At 39.3% G+C, this 18,540-nt stretch overlaps 1 protein-coding gene across 1 annotated transcript in view; it reads left to right on the top strand.

Moving 5' to 3' along the window:
• Positions 1–18,540, top strand: part of Prosalpha3 (proteasome alpha3 subunit) — a 93,917-nt gene that overhangs the window by 23,558 nt on the left and 51,819 nt on the right. The window contains exon 4 of the mRNA XM_067146573.2: positions 10,529–10,695. Coding sequence (XP_067002674.1) covers positions 10,529–10,695 — 167 coding nt within the window. The remainder of the gene's footprint in view (positions 1–10,528; positions 10,696–18,540) is intronic.

Raw genomic sequence — 18,540 nt, 5'->3', positions numbered from 1 at the left:
ATGCTGCTGATCAAGTCGATCAAAACTCAGATATCGTGTGCCAGTCTAAGGCCAGCGTTGAGCCCACAACATCGTATTCTTTACTGGAGGATGAGCAAAAGTTTGTTAAAGCCCTTGAAGAGCTTGTGGAACAGCTTAAGGATAGTTGCTACACCAAGGATTGTGATGAGCTGCTTGAAGACTTCACTGGCTATATAGCTCTTAGGATAAAGAACGTTGGCATAGAAAGCAATTGCGGAGAGAAGAGGCTACCTCTGTGAATGAGTTGTAGAGTGTCGGCCTCCGGACCCCAAACCCGGCAGAGGTAGTCGGGTTTTTGAAGGGCGAAGAGAAAAGTCCATGCGACACACTATGTCGTATGGTGTCGGCATGTTAAAGATCTCTGGTGACACATTTGGTGTTTACCCGGGGGGAAAAAAAACCATTAAATCTCGGCCACAGACACCCAAGAGAGATTCAGTTTACTCTGTCTGCCATCTAGGAGGTCTAGAGTAAAACGAAATGTCAAAATTGACGAGCAAACAGCCAGATGGCGTCAAATTAAAATGTCTGCACATGGTAGCTGAGGCCATACGATTTATTGTTTTTTGAGAAAAAACAGGTCAACCTACAACAAGGAGTGGATATTGGATTTCAAAGACGACTAGAGACAGTATGATGTTGCCTGCGGTAGTGCAAATGGAAAAAGAGTTCAAATTTTACCACAGGAAAGAACTGAAAGAGGGTTCTAACTTCATCACAAACCTTAAGGATATCCTGAAAAATAAATTCCCGAAAATTCATGAATTTGCAAGTTGCTTCATGAGAAGCCGTTCTTTTATTCGAAGGAACGCTTAACAGAAGTATAAGGCATTCAAGAGACCGAGTTTCAGTTAATACAACACCGATAAAAAAAGAAAAAAAACAGACATTCCACTGATGCTATAGTTAAGTGTGTTTTATAATACTTTTTAAAAATATCAGCATTATTCTTTGTGTACAACACCCCTGTTAATTTTGTATGCAAGGTAGTTTATCATGTTGTATATGAAACCAAATCTAACAATGTTAATATACAGGCTCATTCATTTATATTGCCTATCTAATGTTAACGTGGAATTTGTCAGTTCTTGGCACTTGGAGGAGAAAATTTACTGTTTGTGTTCAATCATTCACTACTGATCTGCATTTAGGGCAGTCGCCCAGGTGGCAGATTCCCTAGCTGTTGTTTTCCTAGCCTTTTCTTAAATGATTACAAAGAAATTGGAAATTTAATGAACATTTCCCATGGTAAGTTATTCTGTTCCCTACCTCCCCTTCCTATAAACGAATACTTGCCCCAATTTGTCCTCTTGAATTCCGACTTTATCTTCATATTGTGATCTTTCCTACTTTTAAAGACACCACTCAAAATTATTCGTCTACTGTTGTCATTCTACGCCATCTCTCCACTGATAGCTCGGAACATACCGCTTAATAGCAATGTACTGTAGTTGGTCCGTTATTGGACATTATAAATTTTCCAGCTAACTCATTCCTGGTTGCAAGCATTTCGCCCCAGTGTGCCATGCGTCTTGGTGGGTGTGGTATTTACCAACTGATGAGCCCAACTTAGCACACTGGGGCGAAATGCTTGCAACCAGGAATGAGTTAGCTGGAAAATTTATAATGTCCAATAACGGACCAACTACACTGGTATTATAAATTTACTCATTCGGGACAAATATTTCAGGTTCCCCATGGGAATCAACATCTATATCAACGTATCACTTAGTCGAGCAGCTCGTCTCCTTTCTCCCAAGTCTTCCCAGCAGACACTTTGCAACATTTTTGTAATGCTGCTGTTTTGTCGGAAATCACCCAGAACGAATCGAGCTGCTTTACTGTGGATTTTTTCCAGTTCTTGGATCAAGTAATCCTGGTGAGGGTCCCATACACTGGAACCATACTCTAGTTGTGGTCTTACCAGAGACTTATGTGCCCTATCATTTACATCCTTACTACAACGCCTAAATACCCTCATAACTATGTGCAGAGATCTGTACCCTTTATTTACAATCATATTTATGTGATTACCCCAATGAAGATCTTTCCCTGTATTAAGACCTAGGTACTTACAATGATCCCCAAAGGGAACTTTCACCCATCAATGCAGTAATTAAAACTGAGAGGACTTTTCCTATTTGTGAAACTCACAACCTGACTTTTAACCCTGTTTATCATCATACCATTGCCTGCTTTTCATCTCACAACATTGAGGTCATTTTGCAGTTGCTCATAGTCGTGTAACTTATTTATTACTCTGTACAGAATAACATCATCTGCAAAAAGCCTTATCTCTGATTGCACTTCTTTACACATATCATTGATATATGTGAGAAAACATAAAGGTCCAATAATACTACCTTGAGGAATTCCCCTCTTAATTATTACAGGGACGGATAAAGCTTCACCTACTCTAATTCTCTGAGTTGTATTTTCTAGAAACTTAGCCAGCCATTCAGTCACTCTTTTGTCAAGTCCAATTGCACTAATTTTTGCCAGTAGTCTCCCATGATCTACCCTATCAAATGCCTTAGATAGGTCAATCACGGTACAGTCCAATTTACCTCCTGAATCTAGGATATCTGCTATATCTTGCTAGAATCATACAAGTTGAGCTTCAATGGAATAACCTTTCCTAAACCCAAACTGCCTTCTATCAAACCAGTTATTAATTTTTCAAACATGTCTAAAATACAGTGGAACCTTGGATTGCGAGCATAATTCGTTCCGACAACATGCTTGTAATCCAAAGCGCTCGTATATCACAGCAAGTTTTCCCATAAGAAACAATTGAAACGTAAATGATTCGTCCACAACACAAAAATATTTATTCACATACCATTTCTAAAACAAAATATAATGTAAAACAAATTGTGCATTTTTCCCTTACAATAGAATCATTGTTGGTGTGAGGGAGACGAGAGATGACATGAGAAGAGTTACTATGTAGCACGAATTTCACTAACGGAATAACTGCTATCTGTTGGCTCACTGGAATTGTTTTCTTTTCATGCAACTTTAACGAGGAACCTGTCCAATGACTGTTGCTTTTGCCTCTTTTTGACGATTTCACGAAAATGTGACATTGCATTGTCATTGAACTGTGTTTGCACTGCTACAGCCTTATTCGGGTGGTTTTTTCCTACAAAAGTTTGCACCGTTTCCCACATTTTGCACTTCTCCCGAATCTCAGTTGAAGTGAGAGATTCCATTGACTTTTCCTCCTCCTCTTCCCCGGACGAGATCTCCATAAATTCCTCCTGATGTTCGTGATGCAGGTCCATCAATTTGTTGGTGGTCAGTTCCTGGCTATGTTCTTCCACCAGCTCTTGACTGTCCACGTCATTCACCTCCGACCCCATAGTCTTCCCTAAGAACACAATTTCATCGACAATCGGCAGCTCATTGTCACCAACAATCCCCTCAAAGTCACGTCCAAGAACAGTCAGGCCACAGCTTTTCCCAAGCGGAAGTAGTGTTCTCTTGGTGACTCCATCCCAGTCTTCAGTCAGTTCATGATGGGGAAATGATTTCTCCCAAACTCTCGGAGGGTAAGGTTTGTTCCTTCGGTCACTTTGAAAAAAAACTCTAATAGTAACGAGATCCTGGAACTTTTAGATAAACTTGACCACAACATAAAATTCACCAAGGAGGATGAGACTAAGGATTCCATAAACTTTCTCGACTTAACAGTCACACATATAAACAATAATTATGAATTTAATGGGATATACTAAAGACAATGGGTTGGGATATAGTACCATATCTAAAGTACTTATTTGATTACTGTTTGCATTAAGGAGCTATACCAAATGAATGGAGAGTTGCTATAGTAGCCCCTGTGTATAAAGGAAAGGGTGATAGACAAAGCTAAAAATTACAGACCAATCAGTTTGACATGTATTGCATGTAAGCTTTGGGAATGCATTCTTTCTGATTACAGTGAAACCTCAAAATGCAAGTAACTTGGTCTTTGAGTGTTTTGCAAGACGAGCAAACATTTAAAATAAATTGTAACTTGATAAGCGAGTGAGGTTCCACAATACAAGTGTCACGTGTGCCTACGTTTTCGCCTTCCCTGTTCGTTTGTTGAATGGATGAATGAAGCATATATAGGGTATTAGTACGATAGGATCGCCACTCCCAAAGTGATTTATTAATGACTGATAGATGCTATAAAATGAGAATGGAGTGTGTTACTGAAATGAAAGATGGCAGGGAAAACCGGAATACCCGGAGAAAAACCTGTCCCGCCTCTGCTTTGTCCAGCACAAATCTCATACGGGGTGACCGGGATTTGAACCACGCTATCCAGCGGTGAAAAGCCGATGCGCTGCCGTGTGAGCCACAGAAGATACTTATATAAGGAGATATATCATACTAAAGTTTATGTATTTTTTTACGTTCTAAAATTTTGGACTTAAAAATCCCTACTACTTGAAAAAATTCTGCAATCAAACATTCCATACGTGGTTTCTTAAAGGAGAACACAACACAAAAACATATATTTCGTTATTCATTGCTAAAGATGTATTATGGGAATGTAATAACAGTGCCGTTAATCCGATGTCTCTATGTCCAACCATTCTCAAGTTATGTGCAGAAGTAGTAACTGGTCGTGACGTCACTGCGCTGTAGAGTCTACCTGGCAGCCTTGAAGCTGGGAGTAAACTCGCACAGTCTTTTCCTGCACTCCATCTGCTACTGCCGTGTTCTTCTGTTGCCAGTGTTAGTGGGCTTATTTTTATTTATAATGGATGTAAATATCCTTCGTCCATATCAGTATGAGTCAGAACGAACGACGTTTACTGATGTCCATTCAGATAGCGATCTTGACATGGATATGCTAAACACTACAGGCCGTGCCGGCACGCGAATTTGGTGTAAATGTAATGAGTGTACCATCATGGATACTGATGAAGAAAGTGTATGCTGTTGTGAATTAGACAATGTAAAAGCAGTGAAATCTGAGAAATTTATGTGTATAACAAGAAATCCCTTGTTTACATGGCTTATTTTAGACTGTGAAGTATTGACAATGACAAGGCATAACATGAGCTTAAAAACAAAGAACATGGCAAGGGAACGTTTACTGACAGCTTTAAATCCATCAAATAGAACTTGGCGTTTTATTTGTTCCCAACAGTTCACTTCGTGGGTAAATTCGTGGACTGCGATTGGTAAAAAGAACAGAGTTGTCATACCATCATGTATTGTCAACACCATAAGGAACACATTTCCGAAACCCGATGGCACCTATGTGGGCTTCAAGCTGTAAATGAAAAAATGAAATGAAAACAGTAGAATTATGTAAGAGTTTCCTAAGCTCGTTTGTATGATAAATATAGATAATGTATTATTTTGACATGAAGTACGGTACCTCATTTATTGCTGCGAGCGAAATCGTGAGAAGTGCTTCTTGATCAGGTCATCATTGGAAGGTCGAGGTATTGGAGCGATGTTTTTAGGCAGTGACAGATCCAGTGCTTGATCTTCAGGTGAGGCTCTACTATAGTTAGTTTGCGAGAGATTTATTTTGTTCGTTATTGCCTTCTTCCATCCATCGCTTGACGCTTCATATTTCTTTTTTATCACCCAGGCTTCTGTTGATTTTACGTACTGTGTTTTGATACTAGCTTTCAATTTATTGATGTTCCAATTATAGTCCAATGCAGCAATCACTGACCTGAGCTTTAAGCCTCTGTACAAGAAATGAACTCTCTTAGGAGCGTATTTCGAACGAAGGTTGTGATAACTTTCTAGACTTCCGGTGTGAACGTAGTGTTTTATATGTTCCACATCTTTTAAAAAAGATTTGTCTAAAACTATTTTCTTCAAGGCTTCATATGAACTTGAATTTCCTTTAATCCACATTTTCTTTCTCTCTTCCTCCTCCGTTAATGTATCATGCTCACAGGATTTCCATTCACCGTTTTCTAACCACTTATGCTCATTTTTTACATGGTGCAAAATTGACGTAAATTTATTAATTAACACAGAACTGTTTCCATTACATGTTTGTGCTGCCCACCATAAATGATTATTTATACTGGCCTTCCACGCTTGAACTTCTGGATGATTTTTACCAAGAGCTTTCATCTTTTTCATTAGACTTTTTGATATGTGCCAAACATCAAATTCATGTTCAATATCAGGATACTGCGTTCTCAGTGAATACCTTACTCCTTTGTGTCTATCGGAAAGGAAGAGTTTTATATTACAATTTTCTTCCTGTACAATCTTCCTCATTGCGATTTCACACGCAGCCCTTTCAAGATCACCTTTCACCATCACTCTCTGAACAAGTTCCAAATGAGCTATGTGGCCTGTATTTATATCCATTACTGAATACACTAAATATTTGGCTGAAAAGCCGGGAGTATCATACTGGCCATCTCTGGCTAACCAAATGGGTTTGGCACTGCTTTTCAAACAATCAATAACATTAGTCCTTTCTTGATCCCAAGCACCCTCCACTATCAGACCAGTTACTCTATTTCATTTTCAAAAGTTGCGTTTCATCATAGTCCGTATTTTTGAAATGCACTGAGTACACAGTAGCTCCCTTACCGGGAGAAAAGTGTTTCCTCTTGCAAAATTGTACCCAACTGCTAAACCTTCGAGGCGACTTACTTCGATTTGGAAACCTATGGAAATGTCTTTCTCTATACACTTTCGGTTTCTACTCGTTGTGTTGTTACAGCCGTACACACTACAGGAAGGCATTTCGAAAAACAGTCACCGCACTATTATAATAAACAATACTTCAGGTAAACGGAAGAGCGGCTGACCACGTACTGCAATAATCAACTGGATGGCTCGCTCAGCGCTTACAGTGCAGTGACGTCACAGCTACTCGTGTTTCCTTAGTTCACCGGCCTACGGAACGGCGCACAGCAAAAGCAAATATATAGTTGAACACTGTCCGATACACTCTTTGATTCTGAGGCAACTTGATTTTTGTGTTGTGTTCTCCTTTAATATAGCTGTGATACATATACCATACACATTTTGTTACATTAGGCAGAACATTATGGGAGAAAAATGGAATTTAAATGTAAAATTACAATTGGCAAACAAAGCAATATTACAGTGATAAATTGTTTGAATTCAGCTGAATAACTTCGTGGGAAAAAAAAAAAGAAACTCAATTCTTTCAATTTCAGTCATTAAAAAAATTCACCAAAATGACCAAATACCATTTTTTATCTCCAGAGTGTCGCCTTAAAACCTCCCACTACCTCGCAAAACACTACATCCTCCCAAGCCGCCCCTAAACTCCCCCCCAGCCAACAGCGCACACTTTCAAAGCTCCGGATGAGGAAGAGGTTCCCAGCCAAGTTCAGCAATCACATTTTTGGTCAATTGTGCTGTATGCGGACGAGCGTTATCATGGAGCAATACGACTTGTTGTTGTCGTCTTTGTCTTTTGTTGTCAATAGCAACGGCAAGCCATCTTAAGTGGTCACTATACACAGCAGAGGTAATTGTTACGTTTTTCGGAAGAAGTTCATGGTGAAGAACGCTATCATTTTTCCACCAAACACACATGATTTTCTGTGGATGAGCACTATTCTTGGCACAGGGAGTTGTTTTTTTTTTTTATGGGCTGAGCCACTCTTTCCTCTTCGTGTTGACATACAGGCACCATTTCTCGTCACGGATGACAGTGTTCGAAAGGAATGCTTCGTGCCGATCACAAGCCAACCGGTGCCGGGCAAACGGTGAAGAACAGATGTTTACTTGTTGATTTTGGTTGCTGTCACTTAACACATGTGGTACCCATATACCCAATTTCTGTACCATACCCATCGAACGCAAATGGTGTTCAATAGTTGACTGATCACATTCAAAAACTTCCGCCATTTCCTGCATTGTTTGATCAGGATTCTCATGAAGCAACTCATTCATGTGATTTTCGTCAAAATCCGTTGGTCTTCCAGAACGTGGATCATCAGACAAGTCAAACCGCCCTGCTCGAAAACGGGAAAACCATTTTTGTGCTTTTCTTTCAACAATTGCTTCATACCTGTACACTTCACGAATTGTTCTCGCAACTCCTGCTGCACTGGATCCTCGGTTAAACTCGAAGAGTAAAATATGTCGGAAATGCTCACTCTTCTTAACTTGACTTTCCATATCCGTTTGTCTGAAATATACACAAATAATACATTCACAATCAAGAAAACCTGTGTTTCACAGTACACAAACTCGAAACTCAGTTAAAACAACAGAATAATGATAAACAATCCCTTCACACTGCATTATTGCCAACCTGAAAGAACACCGCACAAACTTATGCATCTACCGTATAGTTCCAGTGAACTTTTGAGGTGATGGTGATGATGATGTAAATACACAAACTCAGCAAATCTTACTTCTTAGCAACTGATATCTTCCTTCTTTCCGTAAATGCTGGCTTCAGAACATTAAGTCAAGATACACTTGGCCTTCTATGCATTTTGTATCTAATGTCAATTTTCTTTGAAAATTCCTGTTCTTCATGTGTGTATGAATACTGTACCAGAAAAGGATGTTCTGCATCAATTTTTATCTTTTTGATGTTCCACGTAACCATTTCTGCTTCGATGTTAACCATGAAATTCTTCCCAACTCATTCTGTTAAATATTTGAGGTCCAGAATTCGCAGGCTAAGTACAGGGAACCTTTTGCTTTAGCATCCAGAATAACTGAACACCAAGTTTATGGAAGAATGCTGGGACTCTCTCTGAGTTTCCATTTTCTTTTCTTCCTCTCTTCTTGCTTGAATAGTGCCTTTATTCTGTGTGTGCCCAACTACTAGGTATTTATGCGTCATTGCCTTCACAAACTGTGCAATTTGTGTATACTACGGATAGAAGGACACAAGGTACTTATTTTTATTTTGACCAACACAGTTATCTGTGTAAAATATTACATCTCGATTTGATGGATGCTGTGTCAGGAAGAAATAAACACATGTTCCTACTTCATTAGCTCCCTTCTCGTCCACTGTTTCATCCCATAGAAAACTTTTTTTTTAAAACTCTTTTGTAGAATGAACAGTTATACACTTTTAGCCTTATCTTGTAGAAATGTGCTTCATTTTCACATGGTGTTTGCAAAATGGCTTCAATATCATAACACCAAAATTTTGTTTTTTTCTCCTTTCATATAAATTTGTCTGGACAGTTCTGCTGTATGCCTCAGGAACTGGATGATTGAACAAGCCTGACAAGAAGATTTGGAATGGGGTGTTTCTGGCAAATACAGGCTGTATGAAAACTGTACCGACAAAAAAATCAGGGATGCTCTTCCTGTTATGTTACACAACCACCTTATAGGACTGGTCTGATTTAAGCTTATGTGTGTGACACTTATGCTCCAGCCATCAAGATATATTATTCATGTGCCCTTAACTTTTACCACATGAAGTTCCATTTCTAACAGAGGAACCTTACTAGGACTATACTTACAATCTAATATATCTTATTTCTAAGACCTTTGGTTGCTCCGTTTGAGTGCTATTTAACCTCATGCATGGAAGCTATAAGAAATGATGACTTTAGCATGTTGTTATATGGAAAATATCTCTGGATAATTTCTTTAACTCACACAAGAATAATTTTAAATTTTGTCTTCAATTTTAATATTGCAATGTGAATTTGGATCACGTACCATAGGAGTGTTTGTACAGTATTATCACAGTCAATCTGATGATCCACTTTTACAACCAACTACACACTTATTTTAGTAGTTTAGTAATTTTGTCTAATTATTGCCTCTTGGCTGATGGTGGTCACTTGTGACTGAAACTAGTACCACCAAAACAGATGTAATGTAATATTTACACAATAAAAATGTTTTAAAATGTATAGAATTGGTGGACCATTATAGTTAATTGTTTTTCTTCTATGAATGTAACCTGTAAGACGTATCAGCGAGTAGGGTCCCTAAACTGTATGGTTAGCAACACTGAATCAAACCCAACAGTTAGAAAATCACTATAAAGCACTAACTTCAGTATTTATAGGGGAGAAAGAGTAAGATTGTTCCCTAACTGTATGCGCTTACATGGCGAAGAGTATACAGTTAGATACCCTACTCTTCATATTTCCCCTCCATTTAGTAACTTTGCATTCACTGTTGAACTGTCAGGCTGAATAGCTCAGATGGACAGGTACTGGCCTTCTGAGACCTAAGTTGGCAGATTCAATCCCATCTCAGTCCGCTGGTATTCGGAAGTTCTCAAATATGCTGGTCTTGTGTCAGTAGGCCTATGTATAGATTTTTTCATCCATAGTATTGGCATCATAAAGGACAGCTGTCAAATGAACAGCTGGCATACTAAAGAAAAGAGCAGTTTCCAATTAGTAAGCCAGCTGTCTCTGAGTATTTGGTATCCAGCATTTTCAACTCTGTTAAAGTTTTAAGCTGATTATTACATTCTCAATGTTATGAAACTAAGTATTTCTGTCATTAAAGGATGCACTACTATCTTCATCTGTGATTATCTATGTTCTAGTGATATGGTATGTAGTGTTGCTGGTATTACTTCAGATGCCAACGTGCTGACCAACGAACTCAGAATGATTGCACAACGCTATTTGCTGCAGTATGGCGAGTCCATTCCCTGTGAGCAGTTGGTCTCCTGGCTGTGTGACGTGAAGCAAGCTTACACACAGTATGGAGGTAGGGGACTTCACTATAGAATATCTCTATGTAGCATGAGGTTATCTCATTCCCCAACCAACTTAATTTGCTCTGGATAATTCTCTGGTCACAGATGCAATAAAACATAGTTATAATCCAGTTACTCATGCCCTGAACTATTTTTCCACATCTATACACATAAAATGAATTCCTTGGTATTCGGTTTTTCTATTTGTGAGGGTGAGTCTCAAGAATCATTTAAAAAACTTTGTTGCAGTTTTTACTGTTTTATAGAGCATTTATCATGGAAGATTTAGATGTGTGAAACATTAATCTGTGACTAAACGAGCTGAGCAGTGTTGATTTTAGCAAAGCAAGTCAAGGTAATAACAGCCATCTGAGCACTTTCTCAGCTTACATTGCCATTAACTATTCCTGTTTTCCTTTGCAATTTTATCAAATCTTAACAACAAATGCATTTCAATTGGGAGATATTCTGGTGGCAGTACTTACCGTAGTGTGACAACAAAGTAAAATTAAAACATAAATTACATAACAAAAATTATAAACAGTTTCATGAAAACCAAATATTACAAGAAATTATATCATTATGATTCAGTGTTTCTTGAGTAAGTGTTTAATAGGGATTTGTATAGAAAATTACATAACACATGCAAAATCATGGTTCACTGAATGACAAAGCCCTTCTAACCAGTATTTGTAACAGACTATTATGAAATTAATTGAGAATTTTTCTCAAGACATAAACTGGTAGTGACTTATTTGTCCCACAGAATAAAGCAAATATGCAAAGATGGAATGCAAGAGTTTTGAATTATAAACTTACTTCACATTTGTTCTTCAAATCATTCAGGGAACCTTTAAACTCCTGTGTTTCTCGTAAATCATATTACAGCCCTTATTGCCAGAGTTTATGAACAATAAACAGGTGCAATTTTGTATAAAGTAAAAATGTAAATTTGTATTGTTCTCAAGAATAGCACAAAGCAATGGAACCTGGAACATGGTGAATAATCAGGAGAGGTGTGAACAGACAACAATTATGTCTTCTTCAAACCAGGAAAGTGCACTCTCACCTTTACTTTTCATTGTAGTGGTGGATGATGTAATGACTAGAGTGGTAGAGGAAATTGGGGGAGAAAAGACGAAAGCTTTAGAGTTTGCACATGATTTGATGGTGTGGAGAAATGGGAAGAAGAAGTTCACGAGCATTTGTATGCTTGGGATAAAATTCTACAAGGGTATGGCATGGAATTTAGTTACTGTAGCAAGCAGGGACCCTCTTTGGCGGCCACCCTGCCCAGGGAGTAGTGCCCCTGCCTATGTGAGTCCCAGAGCACACTGACCCCGTGTATAACATCTGGTAAGGGTCCCAGCTCAGAGTTACGAGTGAAGACCTCAACGGAATCTACAGCAGAATGATAATTGAAGAAGAGGCAGCCCAGTACGCGGGGAATAGTATGAGTTCACTATGCATCAGCAGCTTTTGTTTCCCATGTTAGGGGTGTCTGTTCCCCGTGTAAGTGGCGGTCTGAATAATTGCTGGCAGTAGCTCTAAAATGCCTGTGGGAGTGGCAACCCCATCATATCAGTAGCCTAAAAATGGGTGATGGTATACAGTCAGCATAGCGTATCGAAGAGGAAGTGCGACATCTCCGTTCGCCCGTAAGAGAGCTCAAGAGGTTGTTGGGACACCCGCTTGGTGGCAGCACAGACGATTGTGATGTCAGCAGAGACCCTTGGCCATTAGTCCGCGTTATATTCGCCTTCAGTTGTAGTAATTTTTATTGCTCGTTATTGTCGCTGTCAGAGATGTTTCGACAGTTTGCATTATTAGTGTATTCACGATTGAGTGGTGTGAGAAGTGTTGTTTTTTTAAATCCCACGGTCTTTGTCACTATTGTGCTATAAAGCAACGTTTATCAGTGCTGGAGGAAACTACCACATCGTGCCCTCATGTTTTGTACCCGGCTGTAGATCTGGATATGACCAATCATCTTCAGGTAGGCATTTCTTTAGGCCCCCTAAAGAGGGTGACGTTTTACTGAAATGGGAGAAGGCTATCCATAGAAAAGACCGAAAATTAACTCATAACTCTTTTGTGTGTGACATTCATTTTTGCAATGACTTTCTAGTAAAAGTAGACTTGTTTACGGTGAATGGTGAAAGAGTAGAGATACCAAGACAGCGCTGGAAATTAAAACCAGAAGCATTTCCTCACATGTTTCCTAATCTACCCAAGTATATTTCTAAGGTAGTTAAGAAACGCAACTCCCCCACGAATAGGCAATCCACACAAAGAGATTTCTCTAATAGAAGAGCTGAACAGATCGTAAATATCAGTGATAGTGATCAACCTGTATGCTGAGCAGTTGAAGATAGCTCTAATGTCGCAGATGCTAGGAAAACAATTGCGCTATTAAAGAGGAGATTGAAGAATCGGAAACGTAATTTCATTAGAACGCAGAATCAACTCAGTGTCACTAAAGCTAAGATACATTTGCTTGAAAAAGACATTTCTGATATAAAATCAAAAAGAAATTTCACTCAGTCAAAACAATTTGGTTCTCTCAGCAAAAAACAGAAAATTATACTCGATACAATGTTAAAGAAATGTTCAGCGAAAAGTAAAAAAGGAATGAGATATAGTGATGAATTTCTTCTTGGTTCACTTCTTTTAAAAATATAGTCTTCCAAGGAAAGGACAGGTTAATTATAATGACAATATTGTTGATTATTCATTCCACAGGAAAGTTAACGAATGTGACTCGTCTCCTGAATTTTCCGGATTGAAAGTTTGCTACAAACTGACCTCTGCCCAATTGGATCCTAATTCGTTTCAGTGAATGAATGTAAGACTGGCATTTCAACTATTCAGTAGATCAATCGCTAATGGTATAACATTCTATCGGGGTATTAAAACACAGGATTTAGAAGACAGTAAACAAACGGAAAAAATCACAAGCTATTTAAACTTTGAATGACACATTAAATTTGGCTATTCCCACTCAAGCACTGTATAAAGGATCACAGACAACATGAAACTTTTTTTGCTATTTGTTTTATGTTGCACCGACACAGATAGGTCTTATGGCGACAATGGGACAGGAAAGGCCTAGTAATGGGAAGGAAGCAGGCGTGGCCTTAAGGTACGGCCCAAGCATTTGCCTGATGTGAAAATGGGAAACCACGGAAAACCATCTTCAGGGCTGCCGACCGTGGGGTTCGAACCCACTATCTTCCGATGCAACCTCACAGCTGACTGCTCCTAAATGCACGGCCAACCCGCCCGGTACATGAAACTTTAATTAAATGGCAGAATATTCTCAGAGATACTCAAAGTTCATTTGCTTCACAAAGGTCACTGGAGTCTTTAAGAGTTGCCGTGGAAAGTACCTTAGAAGTGTCTGAATATTTGTGGGAACACAATTATAACTACGTTTTGACAAGAAAATTTAATTAAGATCCCCTAGGACATCATTTTGGTATCCTGCAATCACTGAGTTGTGATGATCATCTGTCCACTATTGACTTTCTACATTTACACACGTTGCAGTCTATTTACGTACCGACTAAACTTGCCTTATCGTCTGGCGGAAACTGTGAGTACAGAGCTGAATCCCCATTGATTTCTCTTCTTAATCAAATGCGTATTCTTGCAAGAGAAATTGAAAGTAAAAATCGTGCAGTGAAAACACAAGCTGTAGATGAAATCAGGGAAAAAATTGTGAACATCGAACATGACATTCAAATACCAGACTGGGAAAACAGTTCATCTGAGTTAAGTGGGCGGAATTGTAGCAAAGAGTACTTAATGTATCATTTAGCCGGATACATAGTGCGGAATATTTCAGAAGTGATTCAGTGTGATTTATGTCGTCCTTTCCTTTTCGGCAAACCGACTGATGATGTGCCTGCTTCCCTAACACTAATTAAAGATTACGGCTCAGTGCAAAGTGCCACATATCTCATGTATGCATCAGAAAGTGTTTATATTGTGTTGTTGCGAGTGGACAATGTTGTTGCGGAAAAGCTATCCTGTATGGATAGTTTATGGTGTGATACTTTCTTCGAGTGCTTGGATAAATTAGATGTTATTAAAGTGAAGTCATCGCAGTTGGGGTGCTGTGAAGCTCATGTGCTGTGTTTGCTACCAAAACTCGTATTTCACTACTTGAAATGTCAATTGTTCTTCCGCACAAAGGAGACAGAGCTGGTTACTTCAAAGACAGTGAAATCATCCAGAAAATATTCTGAAGTGTCCAGCAGATGAAATATTTTCAAACGTACCGTATTTCACGGCATAATCGTCGCCACCGCGTAATCGTCGCATCCTTTATTTTCAATACAAAAATCGGACTTTAAACCTTTAATTACATAATCGTCGCACGTCCAAATTTTGTTCAATAATCTGGTTAAAAGGTAAATGGAACTGCAACGTAAGTTGCACATGAATGCACAATTTAAATACGTGTATGGTTTATGGGCAATTTGGCAACACAGTCACGTTTGCGACATGTTGCACAACGTATAAATAAATAATACCGGTATATGTACGACGCATGGCTTACCGGTAGGCTATCGGCAGTTTGACAACGTGGTCGCGAGACAGTGTACTATTTATTCACCACCTACATATTATGAGTTCCCATTTGAAATACGTAAGGCTGTAAGTTATCGCTTATCGGCAACGTCGCCAGGAAATACCGGGTAGGTAGGTTGAGTGGACCTCGAACCAGCCCTCAGATACAGGTAAAATTCCCTGACCCGGCCGTGAATTGAACCCGAGGCCTCCGTGTAAGAGGCAAGCATGCTACCCCTACACCATGGGGCCGGCTCCTGTGTTATTGCGCACGAAGTGAAATCCAAGACGATAACGCAGATTTCCACGGAATTATTCAGCTCACGGTCAGCCGAATTATTTACAATGTCTCAGTTGTCATCGCTAGACACTTATCTTACTACTACGTCATAAGTGTCCGGGCATGGGATGAAAACTTTTATCCACGCAGTCAAGATAATTATTATCCAATGCTATTAAAGTTTTATTTTAGAAACTCGTCAGTAATGTAATGTAAAATCATCAATAACTGGGAAGAAATATTAACCTAATTACCGTATGTTTAAAAGAAATTGAAAAAAATGAATGTTTGTTACTGACGTCTCGGAATACAGTCAACTATACAGTAGATCTACACCGCGCTAGCTAGAGCCCCGGTTTGCGAGCTTTGCGCAAGCGCAGTAGTGAGTCGCAACCAACGAGCTAAACTGATAAATTGCTGCATGCTTCCTTGCTGCCTAAAAGTATTGGCTGCTCTGGAATGGACAGATCACAGATGCATTTATTTCAGATTTACGTGATTACTGTAGACATGTGTGCGTGAGAATTTAAGTTTTTAATTTGTGTTTGGGGTGTTTGCAGAAATAATTTGTTTTAATAGTGAACAATTACGGAAAGTCATTTATATCGCAAAACATTAACGTGTGAAGCATTTATAAGCGATTATGGGTAAATATAGAAACTATTCTGCGGGCTTCAAGCTAAGCGTAATTGCCTTCGCTGAACAGCACGGGAACAGAGCTGCAGAAAGAAAATTTTCAGTGAGTGAAAAGTTGGTGCGTGACTGGCGGAAAGTAAAAAACAAGATAAAAAGCACAAACCCTTCTAGACGCGCGTTTAGAGGTCCTAAAACAGGGAAGTTTCCTATAATTGACGAAGAAGTGTTTAGGTACGTCAGTGAAATACGTAACAATGGCTGCAGTGTATCATATGAAATGTTACAAATTAAGGGACAGTAGGTAGCGCGCAAACACAACATACCGGTAACTCAGTTTAAGGCGACTCGTGGGTGGATTGAGGGGTTCATGCGACGACACAATCTGTCAGTGCGAAGGAGAACAACACTAAGCCAAAAGTTGCCTGCTGATTACACAGACAAGATTGTAAATTTTCACCGATTTGTCATACGTTTGCGCAAGGAAACTTCGTACTTGCTTTCTCAAATCGGTAATGCCGATCAGACTCAATCTTTTTTGATATGCCTCGCAACAGCACTATTGCGCTAAAAGGATCACGGAGTGTATTAATGAAAACCAGCGGTGGTGAGAAGTTGCGATGCACGGCAATGCTAGCCATTACAGCTGACGGGAGAAAGTTGCCGCCTTACATCATTTTCAAGAGGAAAACGATGCCTAAGTATATACAGTTTCCCCGTGGAATTCATGTGCGAGTGCAACCAAAGGGTTGGATGGACGTAGAACTCATGCTGGACTGGGTTAAAACTGTGTGGAATAGAAGACCTGGTGCACTAGTAAAACAACCAGCTCTGCTTGTTTTAGATAGTTTCCGAGGTCACCTCGTGAATGAAGTGAAGCAAATTCTCACTACAAATAAGACACGACAGATAGTCATTCCTGGTGGCCTAACATCTGCTTTGCAGCCACTAGACGTATGTGTTAATAAATCCTTTAAAGACCAGTTACATCGATTTTACAACGAGTGGATGATGAGCGGCGATCAGCAATTGACGCCCGCCGGAAATATCAGGCGTCCACCCTTGGACTTGTTATGCTCGTGGGTGAAGAAGAGTTGGGATCTTATACCACCTGAACTAGTCTCCAAGAGCTTCAAAAGGACTGGGATTTCGAATGCACTAGACGGTTCCGAAGATGACGCAGTGTGGCAGGGAGACGAAGAATCTGACACTGGTATTAACAGAGGCGAGGACGGCGCATCAGATAGCGAAACCTGCGAAAGCGACACCGAAGATTTGGAATAAATTGCGTACCGGTAAGTCCGCATTTCACAACAAAGCGATAATTTTTTGCAAGTGTAATATTTTAACTTTAATACTCAAATTAATGACAATTAACTTAATACGTTCATTTTTATTTTCAGGTTGGAAAAACGTTCGCCGAATTGTTGCGAAAAATTATTAATTTTGTTTTAGACTATTTTAATTATTTTGATGTATAAACGCGAGTATTACGTGCATCTCAAATTTGTATCAAATACAATTTAGTTATAAATACATTTTTTGAGTAATACAAATACTGGTATTAAATATTCATCGTATAATGGTCACACCCTACAATTTTTTCGAAAATTTTGGTATAAAAAGTGCGACGATTATGCCGTGAAATACGGTAAGTTGCATGCTTGAGTTTCTTTGTAGTAGTAGTCCCGATAATGCCTCTGTTATCCTCGCGCTCAGTCATCACTGTGGATGGCAATGCCATCTGTGCGGCGGTCCACGGTAACTCTTGAAGCTGTCGCACTTCTTCTTCGATACGCTATGCCGTCAGGATAAGGACAAGGGGAAATGAAAATTATGTCTGTGTGAAATTTAGTATAAAGGAGGGTGGGGTTGTGCTTACAACCAGGAAGCAGGGAAGACCAACAACTGAGTAATGATTGGTGAGGAACAACTGAGGAAAGTGGGGAGCTTCAAGTACCTTGACAGCTTAATCCAGAAACAATAAGGAAATAAGTGAGCAGGGTAGAGAAGTTGAAATATTTCTCAAATGTTAGAAGCTTAGTGTGGAGTAAAAATGTCCCTCAAAATAGCAAAAAGAGGAAGACCAAGGGACAGGTGGCTGAAAGAAGCGGAGGAGCAAGTGAAGAAATTAGAGGATTGGACTGGACCAAAGAGGAAACAGAGAGATGCTTATGTTCTAAACGGACCTGGCCAGTGGCTGAATGCTCTACAAGATCCAACATTGAATTTCTAATTTCCCCTACAACAGATTTCTTGCCTTGCTTTCAAACTTTCCAAATTATGATCTCATGTCTGACATTGGCCTCGATCTTCGAGATTTAAATTTCCTCTTCTGCTTCCCCAACTGCCATACAATCTCGATTTC

The sequence above is a fragment of the Anabrus simplex genome, chromosome 4, assembly GCF_040414725.1.
Source record: "Anabrus simplex isolate iqAnaSimp1 chromosome 4, ASM4041472v1, whole genome shotgun sequence".
Taxonomy (NCBI): domain Eukaryota; kingdom Metazoa; phylum Arthropoda; class Insecta; order Orthoptera; family Tettigoniidae; genus Anabrus; species Anabrus simplex.
The sequence above is the reverse complement of the archived record's forward strand: the minus strand, read 5'-3'. Positions and strand labels throughout refer to the sequence as shown.